Below are 22,258 nucleotides of genomic sequence, written 5' to 3'. Positions count from 1 at the left end.
TCCAAAGGGAACAGGTGGGACACATGCCAGACCTGGCACTACCTTCAGATTTTTGGGAAAAGCAGCAAAGAAACCCCAGGAAGAACTGGTGGGTGGGGAGTGTAGAAATTTACTCCTGCTATCAGAGAGATAAAGGTGGGAACACCACCTAGGCCAGAAACCCGGCGTGCAGCGAGCTGGGGAGGCCGGGCAGGGCGGGCAGTACCTTGGGGGCCGTATCCCTGCTGCCAGGTCGGAGGGGGCTGCCCTGCCCAGCCGTTGGCAGCACTTGGCATGATCCTGCTCCCCCACTGGCTGGCCCCCGGTGGCCCCGGAGTTTGGCTCTTGCTATCCCGAGGCTCGGCGCGTTTCACCTCCACCTAAACAAACAGAGGCAGCGCTCAGCAGGGCAGGGGGGGCCCCGCGCCCCCCGGCCCCGCACACACACCCGCAGTTACACTTAAGACTACACTTAGCATCTTATGACTTATGTCTAAAGTATACTTAAATTATTAAAACTTAAAGGCCAGTAATTTACAATGTTTCTCAGGTACAGTGTAGGTGATGGTATAAGGCATTACGAGTCCTACTGCCGAGGGATTCCGAGAAAAGCGTCCTACGAATCGCTTCGTTCTCGTTGGCTTTAATCTTAAAACAGCAGTACCCTCTTACAGCAGCTCTGCACTTAAAACAGCAGAATCTTGGACATTAATGACAGACTGATTTCATGTTCAAGGCAGGAGATATGAAGATGATGTTTTCAGTTAAAAAACCAGGATTTTGAGTGAAGAGGCTGCTCTGAAAAAGGGTACTAATGCTTTAACCAAACATGTTTGGGGTCCATTTGGAAGTGACAGTTTAACCCACCCCAACTAACTGCAATTTCAGCTCTGCTCATACCTGAGAAACACACATTTTTTTGTATTTTTTTTTGTATTGTTGTCTTTTTTTTTTTTTTTTAAACTTAAGATTTTATTTAAATGTCTAATGGAAGATAAAGACTTACCTTCCCCAGGCTAACGCTTAAAGAATCTCAGTTAACTCAAACAATGTCAGAGGGAATGGATGTGATAAGAGAATCTTACATTACATCTAACAAAAAAGTAAACAAACATGCAAGTAATAAAAATGGACAGTTGAGTCAATAAGAAGCAAATCTTCATACTGTGTTAAGTCAGTGACAAAACCCCTCCTGTTCTAAAAATTAGTAACCACAGTGCTTAACTTATTTCATTCCAAGATAAAATGTCCTAGTGTTCCCAGCCATGGAATAAGTGCGTTTGACCTACTTAAAATAAGCTGCACATTCAACATAAACCTCTTCAGAAAAAAAAAAAAAAAATCCAGTTCTGATTTAATGAAACCCTCTCAGCACTCGCTGAATTTGAGGCTTTTTTTTTTTTCTTCATTTCATGATTAATTTTAATGGGTGCCAGAGTACAAAGAAAATAATTCTCAATCATCAATGGGCCTGAGTAGTATGGAAAATAAAGTATTCAGAATTCTTCCTGCCATGTCTTAAAAGCCATTCATGTCGGAGAACAAACAGGAAACAGGCACAAGGCAAGGACAAAGCCCCCCACACCCCCCTTGCCAATGCCCCAAGGACATGAGACATGACAGTAACCAAATCTCTGTCAGCTCAAGGCCCTTCCAGAGAGGAACCAAGGGAATTTTTCAAAGGACTCAAATTAATGAGTCTTAACACATTTGCCCTGAGGGAATTCGGTTATTGCTTACAAAAGCAGAGGCCTTCTTGCAATTTTAATTTTTCCCCCCCTCTTTCAACAACATATGGATTCATTTCAGCAATACCTTTTTAATTACCAAAAAGACAGAAATACCATTTTTAAAGCAGGCATGATTAGGCAGTGAAGGAGAGAGCAGGGGATCTGGAGCTCATTAATCCTTGTGGAAGAATCCCATTAATTTTTCAGTGCTCACTTGGAAGCGGGGAACTGCCAAAGTGAGGACTGAAAATTTCCCTGTGCAATAGGGAGGTTCAAATTTCACACCTGCCCAGAGCCCAGGTTACCCCAAGAACTGAGGCAGCTCTGTTACTCTGAGCTAAAACTCCCTGAATCCTGCTTTTTTTGGTCACTGAAAGTGGGGGGGAAAGGGCAAAAATCGATTATTTCAGTTTGGAATTGGGTTTGTTTGGGGAACACTGAGAACTCAGAGTCCCAGCACTGCCCAAAGCCAGCAGCAATGAGGTGACATCTGCAGGTCACACTGGGCTCTCCATCCTCTCCCAGCACCTCGTGGATGTTTATCCTTTGTTCCCATTTGGATCTGCTGCTCTGTGGGATCAGCTCCCAGTGTAGGGGATTGCTGAAGGCAATTCCAAGAGCAGATCAGGGAATATTGGGGGGACACAGTGATCCTTACACACCCCTGGGTGATTTACTGCACCTGTTCACACCTGGAACCAAGAACTGATGTTCTGGATCCCACAAGCACATTCCTTTGTTCCCATTGTAAGGAAACCACCCAGCCCTCCATCCCAAAACAAATTCCCAGGAATTAAAGGCATTATTACACTGCAAAATGAACCAGAACTCCACTGATGTGCAGTGTGTCCCCTGCTAGCTAAGGAAGGGCTTATGAAATATCAGCACATAAAAGACTTTAAAGACAATTAAAAACTCAAAGAATGTAATAATTTAAGGAATGTGAAAATCTTCTGTGTCTCCCTGAACCTCCCCTCACTCAAAGTTTGGCAGTTTTAACATTTAGTTTAAAATCTGGATATACCTTAAAGCTATGCAAGGACTTAAAATTTACCAGCATATCCTGTGGTTAATTTTTCTTTAAATTATTCTTTTCTCTATATATAAAACTTGGGTGTCCTGCAACAATTTATTTTGTTTTTAGGTCTGCTGGGGTTTTTTTTTCTTCCACAGGTAAAACCATGTTCCTTGCTGAGTAACATCAAAGGAGCCTAAAAAATTCCTCCCTATCCAAGCCCCGTTTGCTGACAACACAGTATGAAGATGAAACAACCAGAGGTCACTTAACTGTATTGTGGTTAAATACTATATAGAGTATGTGGGTTGGTATCAAAGTTTCACAGTAAGTGACCCAATTTTTTAAAAAACCAATCCTTCAGGATGTTTTTTTTTCTCCCTTTTTCTTTTAAAGTTTAAGATTATATAAAGCAGATTGTCTGACACCACCTCGAGATTTGAGTATCGAGTGCACATCTGAAGGAGTGGTATCTTAAACCAAGCCTTGAACAACTCAGATTTCACTGGGATTCTGCTTTTCCAACAGCTGGAAATCACTGATTTCTCTCCTTGCACCACAGCAGTGCTCAAAGCAGAGGCAGTGAGCACCAGTTCATCCCAGTGATGATGATCCCAATTCATCTGCTCAGCCAGAGCAGCCCCCAGGTCTGTACACACAAGGCCTCACCCCAAGCAGAGCCCACAGCCTGAATCCTCAGGCTTCCAAGCCCTCCCTTCCCCAGGCTGCCCCCATCCTAACTGCCCTTCTCCAGCAAACTCAGACTTTCCCCACCTCCATGGATAAAGCCTTGAATTTGGATTGCTCTGCCCTCCCATCAACAATTAAGTTGGATTCCCCAGTGAAATCGCTCGTTGCCCAAGACTTAGTTCTTTCTTAAGGTAAAATAAAACTACAACTACACACTTTTTTGCCCATGATGTCGTGAAAATGCATGTTGACAGCCTGGTCCACTGATTGTTCGTCCTCGAAAGTAATAAATCCAAAACCTAGCCAACGACGAAGAGTGAATCAAGGTAGCAGGGTGTTGTGACACAAAACAGGATGATGAACAGTATTAGGGGCAGACCAAGGGTTCAAGCAGGGGTTTCAGATAACGACACTTGTGTTCAATTGGCAAAAAACTCTGAGGAAATTGCAATGGATACTTCCTGTGAAGAGGCTCTAGGGCCTCGTCTCGATTGCACGCATGCAGCTTCGAACTGAGCTCGTTAACCGGCTTTTAATTTGATTTTATTCCTCATCCACCTACCAGGAAATGGAAAAAAACTGCTAAAATCAAAATTACTTGTGGGACAGCAGATTGAAGTCAAGCAACTTTGCTGCTCCTCCCTTTGAATTCAGCCTAGTTTCCCAAGGAAAACCTATCAGAGATCCCTGTTCCCCAAAGCTGCAAAGCAACTTCCTCCCAATCCCTTAGCCCAGCTTCCAGTTAGGGAATATTTTCCGTGGAAAATAAGAACGTTAGTTTTGAAATGTAGCTGTTAAAGCATGAGAAATTTTACCACTCCATGGATGAATGAGAAGCTTCAGAAACTAACAACCTACATCAGAGGTTCTCAAGTTTTCCACACCTTGGAGAAAAAGCAGGGAACAGGTGTTACTCCTTCCCAACACAAAAACCCCCTGTGAGGTGCTGCTCATACAGAACGTGGTGTTGCTGCCACGTCCTGGATCTGTTTAATTTCTTGTATTTTCTGTTGGATTCCTTCTGAAAATCCACACAACTTCCCAGACCTTTTTGCCCCCAACTGGTGGCTCATTCCCTTCCCCCTGACCACAGCCCCGGCTGCTGGCAGCTCAGCTGGATCCAGCAGCTTGGAGAAAACTCTGGGAAAGGAGGCAAAGCTGCCCTTTTGGAGGTCACTCTGAGAACCACTGCACGTAGGTTGTAGCTGCTGACACAGCCGAGAGAGTGGCAAAATAGTGGTTAATCCCCCAGGACACGGCGGCTGCTTCATGCCATCACCCACTGGCTGCTGGTGGGGACAACCCAGGGCAGGGAGGGACACATGCAGTACAGGAATTGTGCCATTCTTTGGATTAGCTACGGAGGGTGGGGGGAAAAGGGGGGAGAGCAGTAAAAATTAGAAAAGAAACCCGAGGTGCGGCGTGGGAAGCGTTTATGGAACATGGATGCGGTTCTGCTTTTCTGAAACCCAAGATTTCCCCCTTGGTTTGCGTTTTGCTTTGCAGCTAGTGCTGACAGCAGCCAAATCTTGCTCTAAAGCGTTACAGAATACAGGATCTAGCACAGGAATGTCTCTCCACGCTTATCCAACTGCGTTGGGTAAGCCCAAAGAGGCCTAGTGTAGAGAAAGTTTATATATATATATATATATAAAAATACACAAAGATACAGGCCAAAATAGATTCCAGCAGGTCAAATTCTGCTGTCAGCAACAAGAGCAAAAGACATCACTAAAATAAACTGAAAATAAAAAGGAAAAAACTTGGCATTTCCCACACACAAGAGACTGGCAGTATAAACGAAGTTTTGTGGAGCTGTGATGAAAGCAGCCTCAAAGCTGAGGGCAGCATTTCATCACAATATATTTGTCTGAGTTAACCAGAAATCCGAGTGTTGGAGCCAAAGGAAAAAGTGTTTGTATTTCAATCACGTTTAGTATTCCAGCCTTTGTCTAAAAAAGAGATGGGGAAGGAAAACAATGGACTCCATCTGGATGTGAAGGTTGTTGTTAAATTTGATTCCAAAGCTAAAGGAGGGGAACAGATTGTGGGATGGGGTTGGAGGGGTGGAACAGGGAGAGCAAGAGGTCATTGAAGAAAGCAGTAAATAAATTTTAAAAACGGTTTTAAAAAGGGTCAGACAGCAAAAGATCAGGAAGAGTGAAGAAAACAGAGCAACACAGCAAAACTCCAAGGTGAAGTTTTGAGCAGAAGTGATAAAACCCACCACCTGCAGCTTCAGTTTTTGAAGGACAGGACTCAGTTAAAGGCAGGAGAAATGAACTGCATCCAGCAGGGATCCAAGAGGACCAGAGCAGAGTGACAGGGCTGGTCTGCAGCCAAGGGAGGAGGAGAACAGACACAGCAAGAACTTGGAAATCCCTTCCCAGCTGTTGGCTTGGCCAAGAACAGGAACCAGGGGCAGCTGAGACTGCGCCAAAGCCACTTTGTTCCCTCAGAGCTGTGACATGGCTGCTGTGCCTGGCGCTCTGGGAAGAGTCTGATGAGGCAGAGCTGGCAGGACTGGGAGGAAGCAAAGATGACGGGGATACCTGACCCCAGTCAGCTCCTCAAGGACATCATCTGAGAATTTGGTGCCTCCTGAGGAGCTGGAGATAAATGGATGTTACAGGGAATAGGAATAGGGAGCATTTTCCCTCCTCCTACCAGTAAACCAATGTGTACTTCCAAAGGAAGGGTAAAGTGAATGGGAAAAGGCAAAATTCAGAAGGGTCTGAGGAGAGATGGCACTGAATTGGCCTCTGGAATTTTATCAACAGTCATGGAAAGGATAAGGGGACAGAACAGCAAGAGAACACAGAGAGAAGGCAAGAGAAAATGTGTTCTGGGATGCACAACCAGAGTACCCAATACAAACTCGAGGAATGTTTCCTAGCACCCCCCAGGGACTGCCAAGGCCGTTTTGGGAGATGACTGTTAGTCAGCACACTAAAAAAAGCCTGGAACAGCACAGAAATGAAAGGCAGAGAGTCAGGACTCAAGAAGTGCTTAAGAAGTCTGATGAATTAGGGGAGGAAGCCTTCTGTGGGTGGAGACAAGACCCTTCCCCCACCTGGCACTTGTGCTTTGCACCCCAAGCCCTCCTTTGCCTGTTTTGTTTTTAGTAGAGCTTGAAGCAGAGAAGCCATTAATTGAGACAGGATTAATTCAGACCAGGCATGATGTTTAAGTACCTTTTGCACAGAGGCTGCAAGGCTGGGATTAAATATTGCAAAGATAGAGATGGTACAAAAATTACTGAAACATTTCACAACTTCAGCCTCAAGTCACATTTGGATGCCAGTGCCTTTGTCTCCTCTACCCAAAACCAGCTGCTCTAGAGCACTGAAACAGATGAATTTATGTGCTGCTTAAATCAAAGGTATCTGTTGGAAGAAGATTAGGATAGCTAAAGCGAGAAAATAAAAAAAAACAAATATATTGAAACTTCGTTTACACTCCAATAAAAGACAAAGCCCGTCCCTCCTCTGACTGCGGAACTGGCCTGTACCTCTGTGATAAATTATCACCTAGAGAGAAGAAATCTAAAGAGATATCGTTAATCACAGTCAAACAATTCACAGAGAGAAAAGAAACAAAAAAAAGAACTTACTTAACGTTACCATACTTTACTATGAAACACTTAAATATGTCACTAAGGATGTATGTCTAAATTAAAAATAAAACTAAGACTTAACAGCTTAATAAATATGAAGTGAAGGATATATTTCTTAATAATGAGGCAGAAGAGAAATGAAAAAGTTCAGATGGCAAACTATTCTCTAGCATGTCCAACATGCTACAGGGTGGGAGCACAGCTAAGCTTCACGTGCCAAAATATTGCCTCTTCCTTGGCAAACAGATGGTGATGCAAAGGGACATGGGTGACATGGAACTTGCTTCATATTTTGACCAAAGGTTCTCAGCTTGATTTAATATCTAGTGATTCTTTCAGGTTTTTGGGTGTTTTTCTTTCCCCTCCCCTCTTTAAAAGCAATCTGGTATACAGAGATTGTATATCCCAATTAAAAATATCCATGTGTATATATATATATTTCAGAATTATTTTGTGCTGTTTAAGAAGGGTTTTTCTTTAATTAGAGGTGAAGCCATTTAACCAAAACAAAAAGCAGGTGATGGATGGATTCTGTCCTGTCTCGTGCTCTGGCTGGAGCACCCCACATGCACTTGCAGACCCAACATACCTTTCCTGTGGAACAGGAGGAAAATCTGCTTATTTTTCCTCCCCTCAAAAGTAACTTAAGCCACAGGAGTGGCTCGAGAATCAAATTTCATTCAACTATAAAAAAAACCCCAAGCCATCAATGAGCATGAAACATCTGAGTTGAAATGCACAGACCCAAGTGAAGCTGGAGATGAAGAGTCTAGACTTGAAGTGATGTTTGCCCAGTGAATTATTCTTTTTCCTGAGGCAACATAGGGAAAAAAAAAAATCTACCTTTTCTGATGGTGTGAAATAGTTTGCCATCTGACTATAGCAGAGTATGAAGAAATTTCAAGGACAAACTAGATCAGCCTTTACCTCGGGGCCTCTGTTTCTCTGCGTCATAGATCATTACAACTTCAGTGACCTGGAAGAGAGAAGGGAAATTCTACTCCCTGTGCTACCAGGGGAGGGCTGGAACAGTCACCACAGGCTGGTTCCTGCTCTCTACCCACAAAGCACAATCCAGCTGCAGCCATCATCCCAGCAACAGCACAAAAACAGGCAATGTTGCTCTTCCTGGGAGTTTAGAAAGCCTGAGTTCATCTCTGTTGTCTCATCACACTTAACATTTTAATTTAACATTGAGCTTTTGCGTTATTTGTACCCACTCTATAGCCTATCACACACCCCAAAGGTTTGTTTTCCAGCAACTCATCAGTGTCGCTTTTTAAAACATGATTTTCCCCATTTTTAAGCATTTTCACTTTAGCCATGAGAAGCAGCTTGAGCTGCAGGAACATGCAGGGTTCCTCTGATTGAATTACTGGAGCACCAGAGAGGCCCAGAGCACCAGTTAAAGCAATGCATAAACAGCTTTACAAAACCCCTCTAAGTTCTGGATGAGCAGTATCAGTGTGATTTTAACCTAAAAAAAGAAAAAATGGAAATTGCAAGCTGTTCAAGGGCTTCAGGATTATTCTCAGAATGAGCACCACAGTGAGCTACAATTTAAACAAAACCTGAGGTGTAATGTTTATGTCAACATTAAAACCACCGAAGGGAACTGCTCTAAAACCTCACAGATGCAGGAAGTGGTCACAAAATGGGTGTGATTTTGTAAAATTGCATCTTCAAGACAATCTTAGGATATTTTTACTTGAGTAAAAATGAGTTTAAAATCGGACACAATTTTATCTTTGCTTACAGGTAGGAAACATTTGGGTTTGAGTTGCTGCACTCACTCGAGCACATCCCACTGGATGCTCCCAGCTGGGGCTGGAGGATCCAGGTGGGGATCATGCCAAGGGACAATCAGGGCCACATTTGTCCCTCCCCTGGTCCATTTGGATCCTCTTCATCCTGATCTTAATGACCCAGCAATTACCAGGGCTAAAAATCACTGCCTGCCTTGGGCTCTTCACTCTTGTGGCCACAAAAACATTTGTGAGACTCCACTGCGCCAAAGGGGACTCGTTACAACTCCAGGAAGATTTTTCTGATTTCTATACTAAGAGCAAAGTGCTACTACTTACTTTTTAAGGGCACTTACAGTTGTGGCTGTTGCCTTCTACATCTGCAGGACATACCCTGTATCTCCCCAGCATCCAGGGCACAGCTGGAAAGCCAAGTCTGTGAGGAAGAGCCTTTAGAAACTACATCCCACAGCTGTGGAACGTGCTCCCTGTTTTTTTTATTATTAGTCTACTGCAGCTTGTCAAGCTAAAGAAACAGTTGTTAGCTGTTGCTTTTTGTGTTTTAAATAGAGTATCTTAATGGAATTTTAAACACTGATTTAATTCTTGATAAATTTATGAGTTTGTTTCTCAATAAATTCTTTGTTGCCACTAAGAAATGTCAGGAAAAGGTTATTGAAAAAAAGTATCAAAAACTACACTAAATGCCAATCAAGTTCATTTTTACCAGCACAGTCCTGAATTTAACTCAGGCAATCTTTAACTTCCTCAAACTTATTCACAGCTGAATTATTTAATTCAGTCATTTATCATATTAAACGGGCAGTGAGAGCTGGGATAAATGGGAATTAAAACTAAATAAAAAAACTATACAAAAGACAGTCATTTCAGTCCAAGGTTACAAACTGAACTGAAGAAGGTGCATGAGGAGCAGTTTGTCTCAGAATGGAAGTCCCAGGGACACCAGAACTGAGATTCCAGATGGTCTGAAAGCAGCTACTGCTCCCAAAATAATGGCAGGAGACCCAAATTTAACCCATCTGTACACACAGTCAAACACCAGAACCTTGAAATTCAGCCCATTGAGAGACTCACTGTTCCCAAAAAACAATCAGCAGACATTTTTAATTGCCCAGCTGAAAGTTATCAAGTTAAAGGGGGGTGGGGGTGGAAATAGTAATAATAATAATAATAAAAAGAAACATTCTTAAGCCAGCTCAGGAATTTTTGGAAGAAGGGACAGAAGAATGTACCAGGTAGACTTAAACATGAGGAGACAGAAGCAGCAAAGTAAATTCCACATGAGCAGCAGGTTCTGCCAAGGGACATTTCCAGATGATGAATGTTCACTACAGGCTCACACAAAATGCTTCAGGTGCCCCTCCAGCAATTTGTCCAAATTACCCCTAAATTTGACAGCCTGAGGAAATGTGAGAGGAGGCAGCAGGGAGGGGAGGCACCTTCCCCCCCAGGACTCACCACTCCGAACTTCTTGAAGTATTCCCTGAGCTCTGTCTCGCCACAGTTATGAGGAATCCCACCAACAAAAATTTTATTGGATTTATTGTTATCGCTCCTGGATCCTTTCTGCTAAATCAAGGAGGAGAAAATTCAGTCAGCAGGACAATAAGGGTGGCTGCTTCTATCATTTCACACTGAACCATGAACAATGGGCTCTGGCAGGCTGAGGGGAGAGTCTCCCAGGCATGAAAGGGAAGCACGTTCTGAGCTCAGAGGCTCAGTGTGCTCTGCTCTTCAGAGGAGCAGGAATCCAGGGACTGTGCTCTGAGGCCACTGACTCATTTTACACTGAAATCTGGTGAAGCTGCAGGGTGTGGAGTGGGCTGGAACAGCATCAGCCCTGCCAGGGCCCTCCAGACACTGCTCTCAAATCTGAAGAACTCCACTAAAAGCATCACTAAGAGCTTGGGAAACACCACACCCAAACTGGTACTGTGCTGTACAGGGTCTGCCCCTGGAAATTTAAGTTAAAGACATTTTTTAGAAATTAAATTTACACTCAAGTTCTGCATACAGACTTCTGCCTTTAAAACATGGATATAATCCAAAGGAAATGAAGATAACTCAGACAACAGGGAGGACACACAGGGATCTCTCCTTACCCATCCCTCCTTCGGCCGTGTCCGCTCTGGCTGCATCCCCCGAGGTGTGCATGGCTTTGGATCAATCTGGAAGAAGTTCCAGTTTGGTCAGACCTCAGCATGAAGAATTTTGCTCTAAAAGTTACATTTGTGGCAGCTGAACCCAGCCCTGCTGACATGCAGCTCCCCAGAGCTCAAAGCAACACAAGCCATGGAGTTAGAGCTGCCTTAAAATAAATCATTTAACCAACAACCAGGTAAACTCTGCAAATAAGGACCCAGAATTTAAAGTAAATCTTTGAACCTGGTGCAGGAAAAAAATAACAACATAAAAGCAACTTACATTTCGGCCATCTAACGTATGAGGTCTGCTGGCCAGCACTGTTCCCACACAGTTGGGATCTTTAAATTTGACAAATCCAAATCCTCGAGATTGATTTGTTGTTTTGTCTTTCATTATTACACAGTCTACAACTTCTCCATACTGGGAGAAGTAGCTACGAAGGGTTTCTGTTAAAGAAAAAAAAAGCAAATATTAAACAGAACCAGATATTAACAACACCAGACTGTGTTTGCAATTATGAGACAACAGATCAGCAAACATGGAAAACAAGTTCAAACTCATCTTTTGAAAATGATCACATCTTACTTCCTGTAAACAAATGGCAGACAACAGTTTATTTCCACTCATACAAATGGAAAACAGTAGGGAAGTGATTATAAAAAGGGTTGTCTGTTGGGCTGACAAAAACTTCAGCACCAAACAGTATTAACCTGAAAGTATTAATGTATATAAAAAATATATGATGATACATATCTGAGCTGTCTCTACAGGAAGTTTTATTAATCAGCAGAGGAAGAGGAGGCTCTCAAGCCCAATCTCCTCAGCACAGCAATGCCTGTTCAAAGCTCCTGGCTGTGTTTTCACCACATCCCAACGCCTGCAGCACACGCTGCTCACCTTGTGTCGTGCTCCAGTCCAGGCCACCCACGAACAGCTTCCTGCAAACAAAGCACAGGGCAGGTTTAGGGGCTACAGCAGATGCTCCGTTTATTCAAGGCACAACTCAGCTCTTTGGGACAGGTTTGGGGGTACCACGGCCTCCAACAGGCTCTACAGAGCTGGTGCTGCTGATTAAACCAAAGCCTTCCTCCCTCCCTCACCACAAAACACTCCCTTGGCTGCCAGCACCTTCTCGTGGGGTGAAAGCAAAAGTAGAATTGCCAAGCTCAGGCCTGAGACAGAAGTCAAACCTGTGCAGCAGGTACTAAATAACAGAGCAGCACTAATCCAGCACCAGTTGTGAAACCATTGGACAACCCAGTTTCGAGATAGCGCCGAGCAGGTGAGAAAGTCATGGCTAAACCCCAAACTAAACTGCTTAAAACTGATTCAACTCTTCCTCTGTAAAGAGCACCCAAAACTGCAGGGTTTCGTGTCCCAGCACGCCCAAGGAGCTGGGCAGGTGCTACGGGAGCTCCATGCCAGGCTCTGCAGCTCTTTATCAGCTCCTGGGCGTGACGAAACTTCCAACAGTCATTTACTCGGTAATTACAGGTTGGTCAGAGCCACCCCAACACTTGGCCCTTGTCAGAGCCAAGAATCAACCCCTAAAAAACCCTCATAGCTGTCTGCAGCTTCCTCCTGGGGAACAGCATTAACCTCTGCTCTCTGGAGCAGGGGCAGGACCCAGGGAAGGGCTGGAGCCCAGGGGAAGGTTCTCCTGGCCAGGCTCCCCAGGGAATGGTCCCAGCCCCAAGGCTGCCAGAGCTGCAGGAGCATTTGGACAACACTCTGAGGGACACAGTGGGATTGTTGGGGTGTCTGTGCAGGGCTTTGATGATCCTTGGGGATCCCTTCCAGCTCAGGAGATTGTGTGATTCTGTGAAAAACTCTGCTGTTAATGGCTCCATGGCTCTGCACAGACAAGCACTGGGATAGTTTATTTTTGGGAGATGCCCTCTAGTTCTCCATGAGACTTCAAAGAGAACCTTTGTCTTCTACTCACCTTCACCTATACCCGAGTACAGCTGAGAGTGGTGGGAATTTCTGCATCCTAACTTACAGGGACAAAGTTGTATTTCTCCAAATAAATAAAAATTAAACATCCTCTCACTCTTTTCAAGAGCAGGTAACGGCAGGGAGAGCCCAGTCATCCCAGTAAGAGCTGCAGGTGCACCGGGAGTACCAGGGAAGTGAAAGCCTTGCAACTGGAAGTTCCTGTGGAGCAGGGCAGCTCACTGATCAATCCAGCCCGTCCCTCTTCACTTTGATTCCCTTCTCTGTGACAGGACATCATGTCACGACCCTTCTGCACCAGCCAAAGCAACAACATTAAACACTACACGGCACCTCCGAGCCTTGTTCCATTGAGGCAAATCCTGTTCCTAAGCTACAAGCCGAGACGTGACACGAGTCTTGTCTTTCACAAAAACAGACCAACTGTTAAGCGCTGATCAAAGCGTCTCCTTGAGCAGCAGCAAACAACGGGGCTGGTGACACACGAGGCAAAGACAGCCCTCAGTGTCACAGCAGACAGCGCTGCCTCTGCTGCCTTATCGTGATGCAGGAGGACGTGCCAGCCCTCCCCAGAGCAGCACAGGGCCCGGCACGGCTGCCCTGCCCTCTCCCAGGGCAGGCCTGTTTTCTGCGGGCATGTTCAGGATGACGGAGTTTCCCTCAAGGATTGGAAAAGTGCCCCCAGCTCCCTCTGGCAGAGCACTGGCTCCTGGCACGGGCTCAGGGCCTTGCTCAACAGCAGCCAGTTCATGGCAACAGGTCGTGTTCTGGATCAGCCAGGCCCTGCCCAGGCAGCCCTGCCATCCTGGTGAGGGCCACAACTGTCCCTTGTCCACCTTCCCTTTCCACAACTGTCCCTTGTCCACCTTCCCTTTCCACAACTGTCCCTTGATCCCCTTCCCTTTCCACAACTGTCCCTTGATCCCCTTCCCTTTCCACAACTGTCCCTTGTCCACCTTCCCTTTCCACAACTGTCCCTCGATCCCCTTCCCTTTCCACAACTGTCCCTTGATCCCCTTCCCTTTCCACAACTGTCCCCTGACCACCTTTCCACACACAGGACATAAACCCCTCTGCTGTGCCATTATTTTTAGGGAAAATAAGTAACTCTAATTTCTTAATAGCAAAGTAAACCCAGCCAAAACCAGATCTACTGCTGTATTCACAACAAAGTTTTGATGTGTGGTTATTTTCTTGACGAAACACATTTGAGCTCATGGTTTGTTTTGGGGTGTTTTTAACTAAATTTGATAGCTTGGTATACAAGACTTATCTATTTTATATCTTTGTAGAAGTACCAGCTGTGTTCTGAGAGAACACCAAGCTGTCTGCAAAGAGGGAGGTCACTGAAACCTTCCAATTCCACCATGAATTATTTGTAGTCACCCTACATGGACTGAAACAGCAAAGCTGGGTTGCTCAACACCAGCTCCAGCAGCCCTGGTTTGTACACACTCTGTGGAACACCAAAAGCCAGGAATCCTCTGCCTTGGGATCCTCCGTGGTTTGGAGACACTGAGCAGGGCCGAGTTTACAGAAATCCAGATGTGGTGTGGTACAAGCCAGCTGTGAGGCAGGAGGGGGTGTGAGTGCTCCTGCCCCCACGCTCAACTGCATCAGCAGCCCTTTCCCAAGGTCTCACCCACACTCCACCCCAGAAAACCTTTGCTCCTAACAGTTTATGGGCTGGCAGTTGTTAAGTTCATAGAAACGTATAAAATTCATAGAACATCCTGAGTTGGAAGGGATCCATGAGCTGAGTCCCACTCCCAGCCCTGCACAGACACCCCAACAATCCCACCCTGAGAGCATTATCCCAACACTCCTGGAGCTCTGGCAGCCTCAGGGCTGGGAGAATTCCCTGGGGAGCCTGGGCTGTGCCCAGCACACTCTGAGGGAAGAACCTTTCCCTAAAACCCAGCCTGACCCTCCCCAGACACAGCTCCAGCTGTTTCCTCAGCTCCAGCCCCTCATCCCAGAGAGCAGAGGTTGCTGCTGCCTTTTGGGAAGAAGCTGCAGATCCTGCTCAGCCTCCCCTCACTCTATTCAATGTTTTTAGTTCACAGCTGCTGACACCATCCCAAACCCCACACCTCCATAAAGCTCCAAACTGACAGACTGGAGCACACTACAGTCCATCCCCACTGGAATGCAAAGCCAGCACAAACCAGCAGCCTGGTTTTTGGGCAGGTGAGTCTGTCCACCATGAGCAGTGAGATCCTGGCAGGTGAAACATCCCTGAAGCAGCAGAATTCCCCACAGGGATCACCTCAGGAGCAGAGAGTTGGATAATGACTCCTCAGAAGCTGCAGCTGTGTAAGAAGTTTTAACCAAGTGTTCTGCCTCACCACTTCCTGGGAGAATTTTAATTCCTAATTTATTCTTTGTTGCTATAAACATATTTGCTGCTGGAGCAGATCAACTCAGGATTAGTAAAAAAGCATGTACAGGTATTTTAAACCACCAAAACTTAACAAAAGCACAAATTCTGTGCCTACACAAATAATCTGGAGTTTGATTAATAGCTCTGATCAACACCTCAGCACAGCCCCCATCAGCTGCAGGACAGGAGGATCAAGATCAGCACTTTTCTTCCTCCAAACCAGCTCCAAGTACTAATTAATTACAACAAAGAGCACTCACAAAGCCCATCCCCACCCATGCCAACACACCTGCAAGGCTTACAGCTTCCTCAGGTGTTTTCTCTAAAAATCTCTGCCTAGAAAAGCAGCTGCATTCATAACTTCCCATCCAGACTTGTCTCTCACAATGGCTTTAAAGCAGAGCTTCCTTCCGAGGGCTGGAGCAGCTCAGTTCGTTCTACACTTTCACCTTTCCCTCTGAGGGCTTTTGGGGGAGGAGAATAAAGAAAAATTCCCTCTCTGATTAACCCCCAATCCTTTTCTATCTGATTACAGCTCAGAAGGATCACAGAACAAACCCCAGGACAGCCAAGCCTGCTCAGAAGGGGAGCTGATGATATTCCATGGAATAACCTGGACCTGGCACTCACCTACAGCTGGAGAGGCCAGACCTGATCAGGTCTCTCATAAGGCACCAGACAGTGATTAAAGCCCAGGAGCAAATAAAAACACTTTCAGAGCAAAATCCACATATTTAACGAGGCCTCATGCAATGTGTGTTGGAATTTGATCCTCTCTAAGGTCCCTTCCAACCCAAACCATTCCAACGTGATATTCCAATCACTAATCCTGCCTCCTGTACTTTTAGTATTTACACATTAAGAACGTGCAGTAAGGCAGTGCAAGCAGCATGGGGCAACTGGTTTGTGTTTCCAGTTTCAAACGAGATGACCAGTCCTTGGTCTGGTCAAATTCTGTGCCAAAACTTGCACTGGAAGAACCAGACAAGGATTTTTTTAATTTGGTTTTTGCTACTTGGAGTTTCTACCATGCCCAAGTCTGCAGCCTGATGATTTCAATGTCACCAGGGTACAGCTCTCAAGCAGAAAAATACTGAGTGCAACTGGATGATCTCTAAGGTCCCCTCCAACCCAAGCCTTGCTGTGATTCTAAAAGAACGTCAGAAGAAACAGACGTGTGTCAGGTTTTCGGTTTGAAACCACAAAACCCCCGGGAACGCTTAAAAGCGGGGTTTTCCTGCCTGGAGCACATCCCGAGCAGAGCACGGCAGAGCACGGCACAGGGGAGCTCGGGAGGGCGGCCCTGCCGGGGGACACGGAGGGCGAGGGGAAGCTCCTGGTGCCACCTTTATCCCACCACCGTCCCCCTCCTCCACCCAAAGCCCCTCGGGGCAGCCCTGAGGAGTCAAAGTCCCCAGCGGAGTCACAGACTCAGTGAACAGACCCTCAAGGACCATCGAGTCCAATTCCTGGCCCTGCACAGAACTCTTCAACAATCCCCCCTGTCCCTGGGAGCGCTGTCCAAACACGCCCGGAGCTCTGGCAGCCTCGGGGCTGGGACCGTTCCCTGGGGAGCCTGGGCACTGCCCCAGCACCCCCGGGGGTAAAAACCTCCCTGATAGGCACCCTAAACCTCTCCGGACACAGTTCCAGCTGTTCCCTCGGATTCTGTCACTGCTCCCAGAGAGGAGAGATCGGAGCTGCCCCTCACGAGGAAGTTTTAAACTACAAGGTCTCTCTCCCCTCAGTCTCCTCCACGCTGAACACACCAAGTAACCTCTGCTCCTCCTCCTAATGCTTCCCCTCAATGCCTTTCACCATGTCCGCTGCCCTCCTTTAGACGCTCTCTAACACCTCGATACTCTTCTCTTATCGTGGCGCCTAAAACCGCACGCAGGACTCAAGGTGAGGCCGCACGGGCAGAGCGGGACAATCCCCTCCCTCGGCCGGCGCGTTGTCCCCCCCGCCCCACATCCCCGCGTCATTGGGCAGGAGAGGAGGACGCGGAGGGGACACGAGGTGGGACAGGGGCGGGCTCCGGTGCGGGCCCCGGTGCGGGCGGGCGCGGGAAGCGCGGCGGGCGGGTGACCTTGGGCGCGCGCACCTGCCGCAGCCCCGCGCGCGCGCCGGTCACGTGACGGGAGGGGGGTGCGCGCCCTCACGGCCCCAACATGGCGGGACCGGCCCCCCCCTCAGCGCCCCCGGCCCGGGACCGGCCTCTCCCCCCCACCGTAACACCGCCCGGCCCGGCTCCGCTCACCGCTCCCCGCTCAGCGCCCCGGCCAGCCCCGCCGGGACCTCTCCGGAGGTTGCGGGAAAAGGTGACCGAACCTTCCCCCCTCCGCCCCGTCCCAGCGCGTCGCCCTCCCCTTCCCCTCCTCACCCGATCTCATCGGCGCCTCCCACGCTGTTCATGGCGGCGGCTCCTCCGGGGCCGCGCCCGGCTCTTCCCTCCGGTGGCGGCGGTGCCGGCGGCGGGTCGCGGGGCCGCGGGCGGGCGCTCCCGGCCGTGTCCCGGTTCTGGTGTCCCGGTTCCCCCCCCGCCGCCCCCGGCCCGGCCCGGCCCCCCCCGCCGCGCGCTCGCGCTCCCTCAGCGCCGCCGCTGCGCGCGCACCCGCCCCTCGCTACGGGGTCTCCGGGGCCGCGCCCTGGGAGGGGCAGAGGGGGGCGTGGCCGCGCGCGCGCGCGGGGGCCGGCGGGAAGGGCAGTCCGCGCGCGCCGGAGGGGGCGGGGCCTCGGCGGGGTCCGGGGGGTCCCAGTGCCCCCCCCGGTAACGTCACTGCCCAGCCCCGGGAATGTCACTGCCCACCCCGGTAACCCCAGTGCCCAGCCCCGGGAATGGCACTGCCCACCCCGGTAACCCCAGTGCAAACCCCGGGAATGGCACTGCCCGCCCCGGGAATGTCACTGCCCACCCCGGTAACCCCAGTGCCCACCCCGGTACTGTCACTGCCCAGTCTAGGAACCCCAGTGCCCCCCCCCGGTAACCCCAGTGACCCCCCCGGTAACCCCGGTAACCCCAGTACCCGCCCTGGTAACCCCAGTGCCCCCCCCGGGAATGTCACTGCCCACCCACAGGGTCCTACTGCCCTCCCGCGGGAGGTCTCAGTGCCCACCTGCGGAGTCCGTGGGGTCCCGGTATTCATCCCTGGGGGGCCCCACTTCCTAATCTGGGGGGATTATCACCCACCCCCGGGGTCTGCGGGGTGCTGCCACCCACTTGCAGGGTCCCACTGCCCACCCGCAGGGGGTCTCAGCGCCCACATTTGGGAATGTCACTCACCCTGACATTCCCGGGATCCGCAGGGTCCCACTGCCCTCCCGTGGAGTCTCACCCCTCACCCGCGGGTCCCGTTGCCCACCTGCAGGGTCCCGCCTCGCCCCCACCGGGCTCAGCACCCCCTGCAGCCCCCCGGGACCCTCCCTCCGGTCTTTACGGCCCAGCCCGGCTCTGCCCGGGGCGTGCGGGTCACTCCTGTCACTGTGCACGGCCCGGGTGTGCTGTCCTGCTGTGCGGGACAGTGCGGGGTGCAGGGCTGTGTGTGACAGCCCCGGAGTGTGTGACAGCCCTGGAGGGTGGCAGAGCCTCAGAGCAGGACACAGTCCCGCTGTGCAGCCTCAGAGGGTGGCACAGCCCCGGAGAGGGGCACAGGGCTGTGTGTGACAGCCCAGAGTGTGGCACAGCCCTTGGAGAAGGGCACAGGGCTGTGTGTGACAGCCCCAGAGGGTGGCACAGCCCCGGAGTGTGGCACAGCACCGTGCACAGGGCAAACCCCCTCCTCCGTGTCCCCCTGATCCAGCCCGGCTCCAGCACTCAGCAGAGCCGCTCATTCCCATTCAGCCATGCACAGCACGGTGCCACCGGGGGCAGGGACACCCTCTGTCCCCCCAGACCACCCCAGTGACCCCCAGGCCACCTGTGGCCGCTCAGCCCTGCCAGCCCCAGTCTGCCCCGTGGTGCCCCGTTCCCGATAAGGGCTCCATTCCCGATAAGGGCTCCCGATCCCCGGAGGGGCCCCAGCCGGCTGTGCACACTCAGCACTTTCCAGCAGGGCTATTTAAAGCCGGCCAAGAGCCCGGTGGCCCTTTCTTTCCCTCCCCCGGCAGTGTCGGCCCGGCCAGCTGGACTTTCCTCCCGCAGCCATGAGCTCCGGGGCGGCGGCGGGGCCGATCTTTGCCGAGGGCGAGGACTGCAGGGCGGCCTGGAGAGAAGCCACGGCCGGCTACGATGAGCCCGACGCCCACCTGGAGATCCTGGGCAAACCGGTGATGGAGCGCTGGGAGACGCCCTACATGCACTCCCTGGCCACAGTGGCAGCATCGAAGGGTAAAAGAGACCCCATAAAGCTCTGGGGATGTGCTGGGGGTGCAGCTTCCCCAAAAACAACTGACTTTGGGGGAGATGTTCTGTTGGGGGATCCCACCGTATGTGCCCTGCACTGCACATGGCCCACGTGCAGTGACAGGGACAGCAGGGCCATGGGGACATTGTGTGCTTGTGCCAGGGTGAGGCGTTCTTGGAAGGGAATGGGGACATGGGGAGGGGATGCAGTCACGTCCCATCCAGGCCCTGCTGATTTTGGGGCTGTTTGCCCTCCCAGGACCTGCCGCTTTTGGGGCTGTTTCCCTGGCAGAGGGAGGGTTGGACATTGTTTGTTCTCACTGGGATCAGTTGCGGGGGCTTGGTGGGGCCAAAGGGCCACTGTGGGGGGCACAAGGTGACAGGGACACAGGGGCAGCTGCGGGGGCAGCAGGTGACAGGGACATAGGGGCAGCTCCCAACTTCTCCCCCCAGTGCCAGCAGCACCACGTTCTCCCAGTCCACACCCAAATTGCCCAGTTTGGGGGAAGAATGGCTCAGAATTCAGGGCTGGGGGATTTTGGGGCAGAGAAAAGCCGGAGCTGTGAGTGCGGGTTCACCTGCAGGCGGCCGCGTGCTCGAGGTGGGGTTCGGGATGGCCATCGCTGCCTCCAAGGTGCAGCAATTCGACATCGAGGAGCACTGGATCATCGAGTGCAACGAGGGCGTTTTCCGGCGCCTGGAGCAGTGGGCCAAGGCACAGCCACACAAGGTCAGGGCGGGGTGGGCTGTGCCAGGCTCGGGGGGCGCCTGTGACCCCCCAGCTCACCCCTCTGCCCCCGCCCGCAGGTGGTGCCCCTCAAGGGGCTGTGGGAGGACGTGGTGCCGACGCTGCCGGATGGGCACTTCAGTGGTGAGACAGCAGCAGGATGGGGAGGGGTCCCCACTGCAGAGTGGGGCTGCAGCAAAGCCCAAGGGCACCCCAGGACATCCCTGAGCCATGGAAAGGGGGAGCAGTTTGGTCAGGGGGCAGGGGGAGTCCACATCATCCCATGGGGCTGGGGCAGGGCACTGCTGTGTCCTTGGGGTCCTTGTCCTGGGGAGTGAATCCTTGTCCTGGGGAGCGAATCCTTGTCCTGGGGAGCAGATCACTGTACTGAGGCTGGATCTTTGTTCTGGGGAAATGGATCTTTGTTCTGGAGTGGATCCCTGTCGTGGGCAAGAGATCTGTGTCCTGGGTAGGATCCTTGTCCTGAGCTGGATCCTCATCCTGGAGCAGATCCTTGTCCTGGGGAGCAGATCACTGTTCTGGGGAGCAGATCACTGTCCTGAGGACCAAATCCTTGTCCTGGGGAGTGAATCCTTGTCCTGGGGCAATGGATCCTTATCCTGGAGGCCACCACATCACTGCCTTCGAGGGGTCAGACACACGGGGGCAAATTGCAGTAGGAACATAACAACACCAGGCCATGAAGGGGGATTTTCCTGGGACACACGAGCCCCTCAGGTCTCTCCCGGCTAAGCCCCGTTGTTCCCGGGCAGGGATCCTGTACGACACGTACCCGCTGTCGGAGGACACCTGGCACACGCATCAGTTCAACTTCATCCAGGTGACACCTCGGGGAGCGGCTCTGGGGCTGGGAGGGGGAGCTGGGGCCGGGCACTGACCTGGAATCTCGAATTCCCGAATTCCCGGGGCAGGGCCACGCCTTCCGCCTGCTGCGGCCCGGAGGGGTCCTCACCTACTGCAACCTCACCTCGTGGGGCGAGCTGCTCAAAACCAGGTACAGCGACATCGAGAAGATGTTCGAGGTGAGTTGTTCCCCTCCCCTAAAGCCGCGCCCGGGATGAGCCAGAGCATCCCACGGCTGTGGATGGGCAGGAAGCGCCAAAGGGCAGCTCGGAGGGGTTTTTCCCCCCCGGGATGCCGATTTTCTCACCCCAAGGCACCGCTGCTCCTCCTGTCCCGCAGGAGACGCAGGTGGGGCCGCTGCTGCAGGCGGGGTTCAGGCGGGAGAACATCAGCACCAGCGTGATAGAGCTGCAGCCGCCCCCCGAGTGCCGCTACTACTCCCACCCCAGGATGATCACCCCCACCATCCTCAGACACTGAGGGGCCAGCCCGGGGAGCAGGAGCTGGGATGTGCTGATGGGGAGGAGAAAAGTCCCCATCTCCTTTAAAACCCCTGAGAGATGGAAGCTGATTCATCCAGAGATGGGTGGAGGCTTGGGATGGATTCCAGGGGACAAAAGGATAGGAATCTTCCTGCCCCAGGAGCCCCCTGCTCTGGAGGGGGAAGATTTCACCCTGTTCTGTCCCCTCAGAACTTCAAATTCTCAATTATGCTGGAATTTCAGAGTGTGGTTTGGAGCCTTTGGCCAAACACGGGTTCCAGAACCAGCCATTTCCTCCAAAAACTGGATCAGTTTGAGAAATCACAGGGTGGGTTCCCACAAGAGTCAAATAATCCAAACCAGGTGGGAGAAATGGGCCAGTCTGAGGCATTTGGAGGCATTTCAGCTTCTCCTGAAGCAGCTCCCCAGGGAAGTTTCCCAACATTTCGGCCAAAGCCCGTGGCAGCAAATCCTGCCCCCAACACCCCCTCACAGCTCAATAAATGATGTTTCCTCTCTCCCCAGAAGGGATAAAGTCCATTAAAAGGAATGAAATACCCAAA

General features: G+C 50.5%; 2 protein-coding genes across 4 annotated transcripts in view; one reads left to right on the top strand and one right to left on the bottom strand.

The window, feature by feature from the left end:
• DAZAP1 (DAZ associated protein 1) overlaps positions 1–17,812 on the bottom strand; it is a 24,587-nt gene extending 6,775 nt beyond the window's left edge. The window contains exons 1-8 of one of the 3 annotated variants that reach the window (XM_083879785.1): positions 17,664–17,812; positions 11,839–11,879; positions 11,221–11,387; positions 10,899–10,964; positions 10,255–10,362; positions 7,958–8,006; positions 3,631–3,713; positions 206–359 (exon numbers count right to left, since the gene is read on the bottom strand). In XM_083879785.1, the coding sequence (XP_083735911.1) occupies positions 206–359; positions 3,631–3,713; positions 7,958–8,006; positions 10,255–10,362; positions 10,899–10,964; positions 11,221–11,387; positions 11,839–11,879; positions 17,664–17,695 (700 nt within the window). In that variant the 5' untranslated portion in view covers positions 17,696–17,812. Of the gene's footprint in view, positions 1–205; positions 360–3,630; positions 3,714–7,957; positions 8,007–10,254; positions 10,367–10,898; positions 10,965–11,220; positions 11,388–11,838; positions 11,880–17,663 lie in introns of those variants that run through there. The other 2 variants (XM_083879784.1, XM_083879786.1) reach the window with 2 other exon arrangements.
• Positions 17,276–22,258, top strand: GAMT (guanidinoacetate N-methyltransferase). The gene is made up of 7 exons (XM_083879787.1): positions 17,276–17,299; positions 19,422–19,607; positions 20,207–20,352; positions 20,430–20,493; positions 21,123–21,190; positions 21,282–21,392; positions 21,553–22,258. Exons 2-7 carry the CDS (start codon positions 19,424–19,426, stop codon positions 21,691–21,693), a joined length of 714 nt encoding a protein of 237 aa, XP_083735913.1. The 5' UTR covers positions 17,276–17,299; positions 19,422–19,423; the 3' UTR covers positions 21,694–22,258.

Source organism: Zosterops lateralis (assembly GCF_965231275.1).
Source record: "Zosterops lateralis genome assembly, chromosome: 29".
Taxonomy (NCBI): domain Eukaryota; kingdom Metazoa; phylum Chordata; class Aves; order Passeriformes; family Zosteropidae; genus Zosterops; species Zosterops lateralis.
Note: the sequence above shows the minus strand (reverse complement) of the source record. Positions and strands in the feature narration are given on the sequence as shown.

Excerpts from the sequence above, each read along its gene's own strand:
- GAMT (XM_083879787.1), top strand. The coding sequence starts at position 19,424 with ATGAGCTCCGGGGCGGCGGCGGGGCCGATCTTTGCCGAGGGCGAGGAC. Across the intron at positions 20,353-20,429 it reads CCAAGGCACAGCCACACAAG|GTGGTGCCCCTCAAGGGGCT; the intron begins GTCAGGGCGGGG and ends CCCCGCCCGCAG. Across the intron at positions 21,191-21,281 it reads ATCAGTTCAACTTCATCCAG|GGCCACGCCTTCCGCCTGCT; the intron begins GTGACACCTCGG and ends TTCCCGGGGCAG.